Source organism: Oncorhynchus masou, chromosome 27 (genome assembly GCF_036934945.1).
Source record: "Oncorhynchus masou masou isolate Uvic2021 chromosome 27, UVic_Omas_1.1, whole genome shotgun sequence".
NCBI classification, from domain to species: Eukaryota; Metazoa; Chordata; class Actinopteri; order Salmoniformes; family Salmonidae; genus Oncorhynchus; species Oncorhynchus masou.
In genome coordinates, this window is record NC_088238.1 from 51,049,906 (window position 1) to 51,065,879 (window position 15,974).

General features: G+C 42.8%; 1 protein-coding gene across 1 annotated transcript in view; it reads left to right on the top strand.

The window, feature by feature from the left end:
* Window positions 1–15,974, top strand: part of LOC135516359 (regulator of G-protein signaling 12-like) — an 80,905-nt gene that overhangs the window by 42,199 nt on the left and 22,732 nt on the right. Inside the window, exons 4-11 of the mRNA XM_064940617.1 lie at window positions 7,935–7,956; window positions 9,711–9,883; window positions 12,337–12,429; window positions 12,721–12,864; window positions 13,253–13,432; window positions 13,789–13,942; window positions 14,761–14,858; window positions 15,639–15,836. Coding sequence (XP_064796689.1) covers window positions 7,935–7,956; window positions 9,711–9,883; window positions 12,337–12,429; window positions 12,721–12,864; window positions 13,253–13,432; window positions 13,789–13,942; window positions 14,761–14,858; window positions 15,639–15,836 — 1,062 coding nt within the window. The remainder of the gene's footprint in view (window positions 1–7,934; window positions 7,957–9,710; window positions 9,884–12,336; window positions 12,430–12,720; window positions 12,865–13,252; window positions 13,433–13,788; window positions 13,943–14,760; window positions 14,859–15,638; window positions 15,837–15,974) is intronic.

Here is a 15,974-nt window from a genome sequence, read left to right on the forward strand (position 1 = left end):
AGATGTCTAGACTAACTAGACAAATTTACCAGCTAATGAACAACAGAGTTTCAAAATTGCACCTTTTATTTTAACCCTCAACAGTAAGTTGAGACTCCGACTGAGTTCCTAATTATTATTATTATTATTTTTTTTTTTACAAATTACAGAGGTCCTTACCTCAGAGTCCTCATATGTAGCTACGGCCCTGCTGCCTAGTGCCACCCATGGATAGAGCCAGTCACTGGAGGTGTGAACAGAGGATGAGAGCAGAGCAGTTGAGACAACAGAGGTGGGCAGCCATCACTGGATCTCTTCACAGGGGTGTACTGCTGTGGAAGAAATAATGAGCTGGAAAACACACAGAGGTGTGTGTGTGTGTGTGTGTAGTTCCAGCAACCACTGTGGGCAGTCACAACACACACACACACACACACACACACACACACACACAGTTGACACACACACACACACAGAGACACAGGCACGCGCACACTCTGTTTCGTGAATCAACAGTGTGACAACTTTCGTAGGTGTGGCAAGATAAATCAAAGGAGTGTTGAAACTGCTATTTTTTTATGGATTGTGTGTCGTAAAGTGTAGCCTACATATGTGAAAGGCAACCTGACATGATCTGACATGTATAATTATCGTTCATCAGAAACGCTTCTCATATGACACATAGTGATTTAGGAGGGAAGGTACTTGGTTGGCTATGATCCGCGATGTGTCATGATGAGATGTGCTGTATTATGCTCTCCTATGAGGCAACATGAATGAAAGATTGGTTGGTAAGTCCATCATCCTAGAGAACAGGATATGGCTGACATCTCAACTGTTTTTCCCATCAATGTGACACAACACAAGGCCTTGAAATGGCATTCTACTCTAGTGACTGATTTTGTGTTGATATTTGAGTAATTTAGCAGACACTCCTATCCAGAGCGACTTACAGGAACAATGAGGGTTAAGTGCCTTGCTCAAGGGCACAATGGCATATTTTTTACCTAGTCGGCTTGGGGATTCAAACCAGCAACTTTTCAGTTACTGGCCCAATGAACTTAACCGCTAGGCTTCCCACTACTCACCTGTATAACTGGGTCGTTCTACGAAAATTGTGGCATTTTGACCAGCTATTTTATTTTTATGTTTAAAAAAGTAATAATACTTAGTCAGATAATAGTCAACCCCTTAAAAATGTTAATTAACAACATGCCTGCTTAATGTATTTTGCTATTTTACAACATATTTAAAAAAAATCCCTGTAGCCTTTTTATCACTGGTATTACCTATATTTGGATGAAAATTCAGGCTTTCCAGAATATAATTTGACTATTTAATTTGAATATATAATCAAAGACAGAAAAGTTTCATGATAATGAAAAGAAGGCGGCCATAGTAGCTCAAACCACAATTATTTTTTATCAAATTCACTTTTCCCTTTACTGTAAACTGTAGAACACCGGTGACACATCTTAAGGCTTCACATGAAATTACCAAATGAATCATCAAACTGTTAATAGAAGAGAGATTGCAGACTCACCATGTGCTTTTCAAAACAGCCCCACCTCCATAGAGCCTTTGACCCAGTAAGAGGCTGGCAAGCATGTTGCATGTTTTTTTTATGGTGGTTTTTATAATGGGGTATCATGAGGGACATGAAATTGAGAGATATTCCCTGTAAATTATTTATAATATTTAGTTTATATTTTAGTTTAAGTAATCCACTAAATAACTATAATACTTTTCTTTGTATTATGACATTTAAAGTGTGTAAAAATACGTATTTTCAACAATATGTCACTTAACCACGACTCCTGACACGAGGGACAAGCTATGATATATAAAGCATTTTTTTGCAATAGAACTGACTTACATATGTTTTATTAACACAAAAACACTTCAATTAAAACAAAAGCATATATTTTGTGTTATTATCTGATGTTTTTAATGTGTTTTTCCTCGTGGTTAATGCAGCGGACTGGAAAGCAACCACTTTCGTAGAATGACCCAATTGCATGGTTTCAGTAGGGACTTTTTATGAGTTATAAACTAACCAAGACGTGTGTCATATCATAGATGATGGCTGTCTGTAGTTTAGAATAAAATGTGGTTACTGGCGACTACTCTGTATTTAAAGGAGGTGCTTTTAGTAATTTTAACTGACAGATCTACTGAAGCAACAGTTGAGTGGGTGCTCTCTCCACCCCCCCCTCTGTTTTCTATTGACCCCTTCATCTTCTCTCCCTTTGACTCTTGGCTGTATGTGTTCTAGCCACCACACAAGAGGTGGCTTTTAGGACCCATCTGTATAAGGTTGGTTCAGCAGCCTTGTGGTTGTTGAGTGAAGACTAGATGTTGTGGTTCTTGGGACTGCCCTTTGTTTCACCTCTGTGAGAGAGGGAAAACCCTGCAAGTTTTAAATATGGTCACCGTCACTCCCAAAATGGAATGGACCACAGTGGGTGCACATGACCGTGATCCCTAACCCTCAGATGGTCCAACATTATTTACCACTGACTGACTCTGAGACTGAGTCAGTCAGTGGGCAGGTACAAAATGTGTCTGGTCATATTCCTCAAGTCATTGATTAATGAAGGATGTTATTTTAGATGCATAAATTGCTTCTCCCAGCTGTGACCAATAGTAGGTCCACAAAGATATTTAAATTATCTCTTGTTATGCAATCTTTTGTCATTAAGCTTTGCTAATTTTGCATAGCAATACTTTTTTGTCCCCGAAATGATCAAATCAAATCTAAGTTTATTTGTCACGTGCGCCGAATACAACAGGTGTAGTAGACCTTACAGTGAAATGCTTTACTTACAAGCCCTAACCAACAGTGCATTTTTAAGTAAAAAATAGGTATTAGGTAAACAATAGATAAGTAAAGATTTTATTTTTAAAACTGTAAAATGACAGTGAAAACTACAGTAGCGAGGCTATATACAGGTGGTACCGGTACAGAGTCAATGTACTGGTTAGTTGGGCTAATTGAGGTAATATGTACATGCAGGTATAGTTAAAGTGATTATGCATAGATGATAAACAGAGAGTAGCAGCAGCGTAAAAGAGGGTGTTGGCAGGTGGGGGGTGGGGGGGTGGCGGGTGACAATGCAAATAGTCCGGGTCACCGGTTAGTCAGGCTAATTGAGGTAATATGTACATTAATGTATAGTTATAGTGACTATGCATAGATGATAAACAGAGACTAGAAGCAGCGTAAAAGAGGGGATGCTGGGGGGGTGGTGATACACAATGGGCAGCCATTTAATTACCTGTTCATGAGTCTTGTGGCTTGGGGTAAAAGCTGTTGAGAAGCCTTTTGGTCTTAGACTTGGTGCCCCGGTACCGCTAGCCATGCGGTAGCAGAGAGAACAGTCTATGACTTGGGTGGCTGGGGTCTTTGACAATTGTTAGGGCCTTCCTCTGACACCGCTGTACGCACTACCCACTGTAGTGACTTGCGGTCGGAGGCCGAGCAGTTGCCGTACCAGGCAGTGATACAACCAGTCAGGATGCTCTCGATGTTGCAGCTGTAGAACCTTTTAAGGATCTGAGGACCCATGCCAAATCTTTTCAGTCTCCTGAGGTGGAATAGGTTTTGTCGTGCCCTCTTCACGACTGTCTTGGTGTGTTTGGACCATGATAGTTTGTTGGTGATGTGGACACCAAGGAACTCGAAGCTCTCAACTTGCTCCACTACAGCCCTGTCAATGAGAATGGGGGTGTGCTTGGTCCTCCTTTTCCTGTCGTCCACAATCATCTCCTTTGTCTTGATTATGTTGAGGGATAGGTTGTTTTTCTGGCACTATCCGGCCAGGTCTCTGAACTCCTCCCTATAGGCTGTCTCGTCATTGTTGGTGATCAGGACTACCACTGTTGTGTCGTCTGCAAATTTAATGATGGTGTTGGAGTCATGCCTGGCCATGCAGTCATGGGTGAACAGGGAGTACAGGAGGGGACTGAGCATGCACCCCTGAGGGGCTCCAGTGTTGAAGATCAGCGTGGCAGATGTGTTGCTACCTACCCTCACCACCTGGGAACGGCCCGTTAGGAAGTTCAGGATCCAGTTGCTGAGGGAGATGTTTAGTCCCAGGATCCTTAGCTTAGTGATGAGCTTTGAGGGCACTATGGTGTTGAACGCTAAGCTATCGTCAATGAATAGCATTTTCACGTGGTGTTCCTTTTGTCCAAGTGGGAAATGGCAGTGTGGAGTGCAATAGAGATGGCATCATCTGTGGATCTGTTTGAGCGGTATGCAAATTAGAGTGGGTCTAGGGATTCCCGGATAATGATGTTAATGTGAGCCATAACCAGCCTTTCAAAGCACTTCATGGCTACGTACGTGAGTGCTACGGGTCCGTAGTTATTTAGGCAGGTTACCTTAGTGTTCTTGGGCACAGGGACTATGGTGGTCTGCTTGAAGCATGTTGGTATTACAGACTCAATCAGGGACGTGTCAGTGAAGACACCTGCCAGTTGGTCAGCACATGCTTTGATCACACATCCTAGCGACCTTGTGAATGTTGACTTGTTTAAAGGTCTTACTCACGTTGGCTACGGAGAGCGTGATCACACAGTAGTTCGGAACAGCTGATGCTCTCATGCAAGCCTCAGTGTTGCTTGCTTCAAAGCGAGCATAGGAGTGATTTAGCTCGTCTGGTAGGCTCGTGTCACTGGGCAGCTCGCGGCTGTGCTTTCATTTGTAGTCTGTAATAGTTTGCAGGCTCTGCCACATCCAATGTGCGTCTGAGCCTTTGTAGTACTATTCAATCTTAGTCCTGTATTGGCGGGTTGCCTGTTTGATGGTTCGTCGGAGGGCATAGCAGGATTTCTTATAAGCTTCCTGGTTAGAGTCCCGCACCTTGAAAGTGGCAGCTCTACCCTTTAGCTCAGTGCAAATGTTGCCTGTATTCCATGGCTTCTGGTTTTGGTATGTACGTACAGTTACTGTGAGGATGACATCCTCGATGCGCTTATTGTTAAAGCCAGTGACTAATGTGGTGTACTCCTCAATGCCATCGGAAGAATCCCGGAACATTTTCCAGTCTTTGCTAGCAAAACAGTCCTGTAGTTTAGCATCTGCTTCATCTGACCACTTTTTTTATAGACCGAGTCATTGGTGCTTCCTGCTTTAATTTTTTGCTTGTATCCAGGAATCAGGAGGATATAATTATGATCAGATTTTCCAAATGGAGGGCGAGGGAGAGCTTTGTACGTGTCTCTGTGTGTGGAGTAAAGGTGATCTAGATTTTTTTCCCTCTGGTTGCGCATTTATCATGCTAATATAAATGAGGTAAAACTGATTTAAGTTTCCCTGCATTAAAGTCCCCGGCCACTAGAAGCGCCGCAACTGGGTGTGTGGTTTCCTGTTTGCTTATTTCCTTATACAGCTGACTGAGTGCGGTCTTAGTGCCAGCATCCATCTGTGGTGGTAAATCAACATCCACAAAAAATTTAGGAAAACTCTCGTGGCAAATAGTGTGGTCTACAGCTTATCATGAGATACGCAAGCAAAATCTAGAGACTTCCATAGATTTCGTGCACAAGCTGTTGTTTCCAAATATACACAGACTGCATCTCGGCCAAGGAGAAGGAACCCCCCCGTCTTACTGGAGTGTGCTGTTCTTACTGGAGTGCTGTTCTTACTGGAGTGTGCTCCGTATGTCCCGCCAGCGGAATGTTTTCCATGTCGTCATTCAGCCACGATTCGGTGAAACACAAGATATTACAGTTTTTGATGACCCGTTGGTAGGGTATTCGTGATCGTACCTCGTCTAATTTATTGGCCAAATATTGTACGTTGGCAAGTAATATTGATGGTAAGGACAGATTTCCCACTCGCCGTCAGTGGATTCTTACGAAGCACCCGCCCTGTGTCCTCTATACCTGTATCTCTTTCGCTTGCCAATGACGGGGATTTCGGCCTTGTCGGGTGTCTGAAGTACAGCCTGTGCATCCTGCTTGTTGAAGAAAAAATCTTTGTCTAATCCGAGGTGAGTGATCACTGTCCTGATGTCCAGAAGCTCTTTTTTGCCGTAAGATACGGTTGCAGAAACATTATGTACAAAATAAGTAACAAATAACGTGACAAAAAAACACATAATAGCACAATTGGTTAAGCATTAGCCTGGTTGGAAGTGCCTTATCTAGACATATCCAGTGGACAGAAAAGTACCTCGTACCTATGGTAAAATATGGTGGTGGATCTTTGATGTTATGGGGCTATTTGCTTCCACTGGTCCTGGGGCCCTTGTTAAAGGTCAACGGCACCATGAACTTTACCAAGTAACAGGACAATTTAGCCAAAAACTTGGTTGCCTCTGGCAGGAGGCTGAAACTTGGCCAGCAAGACAATAACCCCAAGTACAACATTTTGCAATGGCCTGGGGGCCTTGTTATTAAGTCTCCGGACTTAAACCGGAGTGATTTGAATTGAAGAGAGCAGTCCAAGAGCAAAGGACCTGGAAAGATTCTGTATGGAGGAATGGTCAAAGATCCCCCCCAATGTGTTCTCCAATCAAATTTTTACAATTAGAAAAAAAAGTCTGCATCGTTATCCCTTTTAGAGATATTTTGAAATGACTTGTTAAACACAATCTCTTTCACTGAGCAATTGTATTATTATGAAATATTGAATTTCTCAATTGTTTTGAGCGTACAATACAGCTCAGTATTTGTATAATTTATCATATAGAGTCTTTTTTGCTCATCTTTACCAAGGGTGCCAATAATTTTGGAGGTGACTGTATCTACCAGCATGTTCACACTGAAGTGGCTTCTCATAACCTCGTAGGGAATCAGTCTCTCTTTCTAAATGAATCCTCCAACACACTGATTAAAGTGTGTTCTTGGACAAAGCTGAACGATGCTCTACTCATTTCTTCTATTGCATTTGAAAATATTTGCCTTTCAGCTGTAAACCTTTATTTTAGCCTTACTAAACCAATCTTAACAGATATCCCTGGTTTTCTGCCATTCTCTCACCAGCAATGTCTTCAAATTGTTTGCTAAGTAAACATTTGTAGCTGCTGCATAAAATCAACCTATTCTTGTGAAGAGAAGAGACCATTTCGCTAATAAATATGCCATTAATGAAATTCCACGAGGGTGTATTCATTACGGAAACCGTTTAAGAACCAGACGGAAACAAACAGGGAGGGACCTACTTGAATTTGTCCAATAGAAACTCTTGCTTGCATTTTCCGTTTGGAGTAAACAGACAAAATGTTTTGCAACAGAATCGGCATAATGGTTACACCCGGGCTTTGTGATTATTATTTTTTTCTCTTTCCAAAGATGCTTGTCAGAATTGCTGATCACTCTATGGCCTATAGTCTTGTATATACTTTCATTGCCCACTCAGCCCCTGAATTAGCATGTGAAAAGTGGCCTATTAGTGCAAGCAACAGCCGCTTAAGTGGCTCCTCATGATGACTTCTAGTCTGACCAGACACCAGTGAGAGGGAACATGCCACTTGGCTCGTGTGTGTGTGTGTGTGTGTGTGTGTGTGTGTGTGTGTGTGTGTGTGTGTGTGTGTGTGTGTGTGTGTGTGTGTGTGTGTGTGTGTGTGTGTGTGTGTGTGTGTTTGCGTGTGTGTGAGAGAGAGTGTGCATCTCCGTACATGTTCATGTGCCCCGAGTGTGTTTTTGTGTGTCCAAAGCATGTGAGTCATAGGTAGTGAGTGTGTGTGTGTGGTGAGAAGTGGGTACCATTCTTGAGGTGTGAACAGCTGTGTGTGTGCGCGCAGAGGCCCTGGGCTGGATCCACCCACATCCCACATGAATAGCCACACACACACACACACACACACACACACACACACACACACACACACACACACACACTGAGAGAGACATTCTGTGCTCAGGCTCCAGTGGTTCCTTGCCTCGGAGCAGGAGGAGGTCATGACGGCATCTTCTCACTCATGTCTCTTTTTGTTGTCTTTCAGTCGGCTGCTTCTTCAGAAGGTGGTGAGTACATTTCTCTTTTCATTACATTTGTTCTTACATTCACTTTATCTGTGATGACAGAACACAGCACATATTTTTGCTTCCTGCACCTATATGTACTAGGCTAAGTAATAAGCTTTAAGTTGAGTTCAACAAAAGTGTTCCAAAACAAGCATGGGCCAAATGGGGCATTTTGTCCCTCCATGGACCTTTTTGTTGGACAATAAAAGTCACTTTTTGTGTGCCTTTTTCTTGAAAGCGGCTTTCTCCGTTTCCTGTATGTTTGCTTTTTATTGTGTGTTTATTAAGCTCTCCACAACACGCAACTCTGAGGTTATTGAATTAATCAGTCTCACAGAATATGATGTCAACCTATTTATTTACGACCTCAACAAAAGGCTCTTGTGCAGGGGTTTTACGACAGGGTTTCCCAACTCCTCCAGTTTTCCAACCAGCACACGTTTTTGTTGTGGCCCCAGACAAACTCACCTGATTCCACTTATTGAGGGCTCGATGATTAGTTGAATCAGGTGGGCTTGTCTGGGGCTGCAACAAAAAATGTGTGAAGTTCAGGACACTGGAGGACTGGTGTTGGGAAACACTGTTTTAGGATAGGGTTTGGGATTGTGTGTTTGCTGTTGGTTTACCCTTTCACAGACGTTTAATAATGTTTGCTGAACGCCATGTTCGATGGCGCTGTGGTTTTGGAGGAGCTGCTTAGCTCTTTCAATGAGCATGTGGCGAAGAAACTCTATGCTATTTATCCTGAAAACCATCCCATTATAAAGCAACACAGGCCCCATATTTGCTCTCTGCTGGCAAACTCAAGATTCCAAACCAAATACAAAATATTGTGTCAACTCCAAACCAAATATCACGTCACTGAGGTCAATTGGCAGAGTTTTGAAATTAAAATATAAACAAATGTCTGGGACAAATTGATTTGTGTAATAGAAAATGGAATACATCTCTTGCGTTGTTTAATGGGAGATGTGAGGGCTTGTAAAAACCAGCTTGTTTTATGCCTTTACAACTCTGCTGACACCTACTGATTCAGCTGGGCGACTTGGCTAACAAAAGCATGAGCTTCTATAGTTAGACTGTATCCCGAGGCATTACTCACAACATTGTAAAGTAGTCAGTCACGAACAGTCATGATTCAGTGTCCAAGTAGTCATGTAATATTTGCAATAGCATTTAGAGGCTACATGTAATTATTATTTGTCCTGTGCTTGTGCATGCTTATCAGTGATCAGATACCATGGTGCTGGAGGCTATGAATTAATCTGAGTAGTGTTTTCAGAAAGCTCCCAACAGAGGCTTAAAATTCCTCAATTCCGTAAGCATTGGCAGATCGTGAACACTTCTCTTGCCTGACATTGACCATTCAAGAGCATTTTGGGAACAGACCTTCCCGTCTTCCTTTTTGTGTTTTTGATATTTTGCTTTCTGGTTGGTGGGACTTTGAAATGGGCATCTGCCGCCATGATAGCAGGCACTAACTGAGTCATTGGAAGTACTTAAAATAGGCCTCTTTCTCTAGATTCCACGGTCCCAAGCTATTCCCTTCTTTTGAGTGGTTTTGGACTAATAGAATTTTCTTCCCTCGCTTTGAACTAGCTTAGAATTGAGTCCCTGAATTAACTTTTCTCTGCTGTAGACTATGGTGCAGCATTAAGGCTGTTGTTGTCAGAACAGTCACTGTCAGAACAGTTCTGGTCCCTACCCCCTGTTGTCCCCTAACCACTTTCCCTACCATTTTCCTCTCTCTCCAGACCATGGTGGTGGTGTGCAGCTCCAGGGCTGCTGCAGCCAGAGCAGTCTGAACAGCAATGGCAGTCTGCCCGGCGCCGGCAGCCACAGGAGGCTGTCAGAGCGCCGGGTGGCCAGCTGGGCCGCCTGCTTCGAGCGCCTGCTCCAGGACCCCATTGGCGTCCGCTACTTCTCAGTATGTACTGTAAAGAACTCTGGGAAATTGTCTTCCTCATTCTCTATTCTGTTAGATGAAATCTATACTCGTCTTCCTCAGACGTCCACAATTATGTTTTAGTTTGCATGTTACGTGATGTTACAGTTCTCTCTCATTCTCCATTCTGTATGATGAAATCAATGTGAAGCTATCTCAGACATACAGGGGTATTCAACTCTTACCCTACTAGGTCCGGTGCCTGATGGTTTTTTGTTCTACCTGATAATTCATTTCCGCCACCTGGTGTCCCAGGTCTAAATCGGTTCCTGATTAGAGGGCAACAATGAAAAAGCGCAGTGGAACTGACTTTGAGGTCCAGAGTTGAGTTTGAAGGCGTTACACCATTCTCTTCTTATGGAATAGAAGCAATAGTTAACTACAGTGCCTTGCGAAAGTATTCGGCCCCCTTGAACTTTGCGACCTTTTGCCACATTTCAGGCTTCAAACATAAAGATATAAAACTGTATTTTTTTGTGAAGAATCAACAACAAGTGGGACACAATCATGAAGTGGAACGACATTGGATATTTCAAACTTTTTTAACAAATCAAAAACTGAAAACTTGGGCGTGCAAAATTATTCAGCCCCTTTACTTTCAGTGCAGCAAACTCTCTCCAGAAGTTCAGTGAGGATCTCTGAATGATCCAATGTTGACCTAAATGACTAATGATGATAAATACAATCCACCTGTGTGTAATCAAGTCTCCGTATAAATGCACCTGCACTGTGATAGTCTCAGAGGTCCGTTAAAAGCGCAGAGAGCATCATGAAGAACAAGGAATACACCAGGCAGGTCCGAGATACTGTTGTAAAGAAGTTTAAAGCTGGATTTGGATACAAAAAGATTTCCCAAGCTTTAAACATCCCAAGGAGCACTGTGCAAGCGATAATATTGAAATGGAAGAAGTATGAGACCACTGCAAATCTACCAAGACCTGGCCGTCCCTCTAAACTTTCAGCTCATACAAGGAGAAGACTGATCAGAGATGCAGCCAAGAGGCCCATGATCACGCTGGATGAACTGCAGAGATCTACAGCTGAGGTGGGAGACTCTGTCCATAGGACAACAATCAGTCGTATATTGCACAAATCTGGCCTTTATGGAAGAGTGGCAAGAAGAAAGCCATTTCTTAGAGATATCCATAAAAAGTGTCGTTTAAAGTTTGCCACAAGCCACCTGGGAGACACACCAAACATGTGGAAGAAGGTGCTCTGGTCAGACGAAACCAAAATTGAACTTTTTGGCAACAATGCAAAACGTTATGTTTGGCGTAAAAGCAACACAGCTCATCACCCTGAACACACCATCTCCACTGTCAAACATGGTGGTGGCAGCATCATGGTTTGGGCCTGCTTTTCTTCAGCAGGGACAGGGAAGATGGTTAAAATTGATGGGAAGATGGATGGAGCCAAATACAGGACCATTCTGGAAGAAAACCTGATGGAGTCTGCAAAAGACCTGAGACTGGGACGGAGATTTGTCTTCCAACAAGACAATGATCCAAAACATAAAGCAAAATCTACAATGGAATGGTTCAAAAATAAACATATCCAGGTGTTAGAATGGCCAAGTCAATGTCCAGACCTGAATCCAATCGAGAATCTGTGGAAAGAACTGAAAACTGCTGTTCACAAATGCTCTCCATCCAACCTCACTGAGCTCGAGCTGTTTTGCAAGGAGGAATGTGAAAAAATTTCAGTCTCTCGATGTGCAAAACTGATAGAGACATACCCCAAGCGACTTACAGCTGTAATCGCAGCAAAAGGTGGCGCTACAAAGTATTAACTTAAGGGGGCTGAATAATTTTGCACGCCCAATTTTTCAGTTTTTGATTTGTTAAAAAAGTTTGAAATATCCAATAAATATCGTTCCACTTCATGATTGTGTCCCACTTGTTGTTGATTCTTCACAAAAAAATACAGTTTTATATCTTTATGTTTGAAGCCTGAAATGTGGCAAAAGGTCGCAAAGTTCAAGGGGGCCGAATACTTTCGCAAGGCACTGTATATAGTGTTCTAATTATCAGAGTAAGAACTCGACGGACACTATGAAAGTTTAAACTAAATGTATTCTTCCCAAAGGATCGAACAGCTGAACCGACAAAAACACTGACCTGACCTGACCTAAACCCCCTTCATGACTAATCCATGACTCTCTCACCTGATCAATGCCTGCCACATATGATCGTTTTCCCTACACTCAGTACATTCCAAGCTTAATTGCACCCACCTTCCTCCTACAGATAACCATCCACTTCTGGTGTAGACCATCTAAACCATAGCACTCAATATTTCAATAGGATACCTGATAATGAACCCTATTTCAAGTTTAGGCGTTAGAACCCAGAATCCATCAACAGCCAATCAACACTGGACCCAGACACTCCAGGCTTACTGCAGGTATGATAAAGCTGTTATTTGTGTCTCCACAGGAATTCCTCAAGAAGGAATTCAGTGAGGAGAATATCTTGTTCTGGCAGGGCTGCGAATACTTCAGTCATATACCTGCAACGGACAAAAAGCAGGTAAGTTTCTTCCTTGTACACATCACCAAGACCAAACCATACTTTCCTATCTAGTCCATAGGCTTTGGATGTCATGGATTGATTAAAAAAGAGCCCTCAATAAACTGGACATGTCTGTGTGTCTCGACAGACAATTCCTTGGTGCCTTTAGAAGTGCTGGTTGTGCAGCACCTTGTGTGGCTGAGTGAGGATCTGTGTGTAAAACACCAGAATCAGTCCCCTTCATAACAATGGACTAGGTTATGTCATAGTTGTGTGTGTGTTTTTAAAACATATTCCTCTCCTCTCCAGCTATCCCAGAGGGCAGGGGAGATCTACAACAGCTTCCTGTCCAGTAAAGCCACCACGCCGGTCAACATCGACAGTCAGGCCCAACTGGCTGACGACGTCCTCACCTCCCCATGTCCAAACATGTTCAAGGCTCAGCAATTACAAGTGAGAGGACCAACTGCCTACTACTCTATGTCATGTTGTTGAATAAATAATAATATACTTTATTGTCAACCCTCCCTTATACACACACACATAAGGCTGGGAGCAGCACAGTGTCAACTGCCGGGGCCGCACTGCTGGAACAATTTTTATTATTCAGTGTCATCTGCCTGTTTCCAAAATGGCTATTGTGCTTTACCAAGGTCAAACACAAACTGGCACACACCCCCCCACAAACTCACAGGCCTGTACAACGTCAGTGTAGATCTGTCCAATGTTGTTACAAACATGACTTAATCATAACTATTACCACATATGTCATAACACATGTCATAACTGATTGTGACCCTTTGTAACACCAGTCCCTTTTCTTTCCCCATTTTGTCTGTAGATCTTCAACCTGATGAAGTTTGACAGCTACTCCAGGTTCCTCAAGTCTGGCCTGTATCAGGAGTGCATGCTGGCCGAGGTGGAGGGACGACCTTTACCTGACCCCTACCAGATCCCTTGTAGCCCCGCCCCCTCCAAGCACAGCGCCAGCTCCTCCCTCTCCCTCTCCACACCCATTAAGGTACTCACCTTGTACTAAAGTAACCTTAACAGCCAAAATAGTATCTGCTATTGTCTTAGTAACCATAGCAGATTACTTGTGTCATTCGCCTGTGGGATGCACATTTTGTGTTGTAGCCAGTATAGGTGTTTGTTAACCTTCAAAACATCAGGGTCATATTCACTAGATACCAAATGGAAGAAAACAGACCAAAGGGGACTACCTGAACTTGTCCAATAAGAAACAAATTTTCCATTGCAATTTCTTTTTTTCCCTAAATGTTTTCAATAGCAAAACGGTTTGCTACGTTGTGCACTAATGTATAGAACCCAGGTGTTAGACATGTTGTTTGACCTAGTTGTTTTGTTGACCAATAGGAGGCAAGGAAGCAGAGGTCAGGAAGGTCACTTAATGAGGACCCCGGAGACGAGCATGATGAACATAAGAAACGGGGCACCTTCTTTTCTTGGTCCCGGAACCGGAGCTTCGGAAAGGGACCCAAGAAAAAGGACATTGGAGAAATCAACCTCGGTCAGCAATTCTCAGTCATAGAATGTCACAAGGAGTTAATCTTATGTATTCAATTCAAATAATGTTTTTTTCCTGTGAGGGAACTTCTTGTGTATGGTTTCAATATTGACATGAAGCTTTCTGGCATGCATTATGTTCTTTGGTCAGGCAATACACAGCACAGCACTGCATGCTATAAATTCGTTATGATGAAAGGTGAACTCCTGAAGCAGCATTTCAAATGGTGTTTTGAGCTTCATCTGATTTATGTCATTGGCGATGTTACACAAATGTTTTCCCTTGATAGTAGCTTGTCTTTTATATGTAGTTGTGTTGATGCTTGTCTTTTATGTGTAGCTGTGTTGTGATGATGCATGGATAGTAGCTTGTCTTATGTGTAGCTGTGTTGTGATGAAGCATGGATAGTAGCTTGTCTTATGTGTAGCTGTGTTGTGATGATGCATGGATAGTAGCTTGTCTTTTATGTGTTGCTGTGTTGTGATGATGCATGGATAGTAAGTAGGGATGGGATGATACCAGTATTGCACTACTAGTTTGTATCGTGGCAGCGAAAAAAACCCACAAAGGTAAACAGACTTAATGTTGGAAACAAACATCATTATGTTGTCATCCAGAGTCACATGTATTTATTTCCCGAGCTATAGCACACAATATTGTACATACAGTTGGTTTTTAAAGGAACAAATAGTTATGTCTGCTTCTTGTTCTCATTTTTTGCATGGAAAAAATAATCGCAATTCTGGTACGTTTTCTGTGTATATTTGTAATGAATTCCTAACTGTGACCTCTGACCTCCCTGGCCTTCCTGTGTTGGGTAGATTCCTGGAGCAGCAACGGTCGGAGGGAATCACAGGGTTCCTTGTCCTCAGGTGCCAGTCTGGAGCTGGCCACTTCCTGTTCAGCGGGCAAGATCGAGGTAACATCCGCATGCACGGCCAGGCCAGGTCACCATGGCAACACTGAACCAAGATAGCTCTGTAGTAGAAGCAGACATTATACAGATCACAACTCTGTTTAGTTTTGTGGCATGTTGCCTGAAAGTCCTCTTGGCTTGGGTATGCCGCTGTCAAAATGGTTATGACAGGTGTGATATGAAACATACGACTTCGTCACGTTCGTCATAACGATGAGACCAAGGCGCAGCGTGATAAGCATACATTCTTCTTTTAATGAAGGAAAAACACTAAACAAACTAACGTGACGCTATATAACACTAGTGCTGACAGGCAACTACACATAGACAATAACCCACAAAACCAAAATGGAAAAATGGCAACCTAAATAGGATCCCCAATCAGAGACAATGATAAACAGCTATCTCTGATTGGGAACCAATTTAGGCCACCATAGACCTATAATAAACCTAGACTAACAAACACCCCTAGATATACAAAAAAACCTAGACAGGACAAACAAGCATACCCACCCTCGTCACACCCTGACCTGACCAAAATAATACATAAAACATAGAAAACTAAGGTCAGGGCGTGATAGACTTAATGGGGGTTCATTTAAAGGTTCAGACATTCAATGTAGTTTTTTTTATACCCCATAAGGAAATTTGGTTTGCAGACAGGACGAACATTAAACACTACATGCAATACAAGACATAGAGACATTGTTGCTATTTTTAACTCTTGGTCCTCTCTCTTGCTTCTATGGAGTTCTATCTCTGACTATGGTCTGTCCTGTGTAGGGGGACAATCGTCACTCAGTGCCGGTGTGGGACAGGGTGTCCTCTGCCAAGCACTGCAATGTGACCTTGCCGGATGGCTCGTGCTCCTCTGTGACCCTGCGGTCGGGAGCCACCATCAGGGAGGTGCTCCGGGTCCTCTGTCAGAAACTCTGCATCAATATGGTCGCTGTCGACCTCTTCCTGGTGGGAGGAGAGAAGGTGAGGGAAGCACACTGATTCTTAGCACAGTTACTGTCCATCTCAATGTGGATTTAGAGTGACATTATCCAGATTCATTGATGTATTAAGTAGGGCTGTCAAACGATTAAAATAATGAATTGAGTTAATGGCATTATT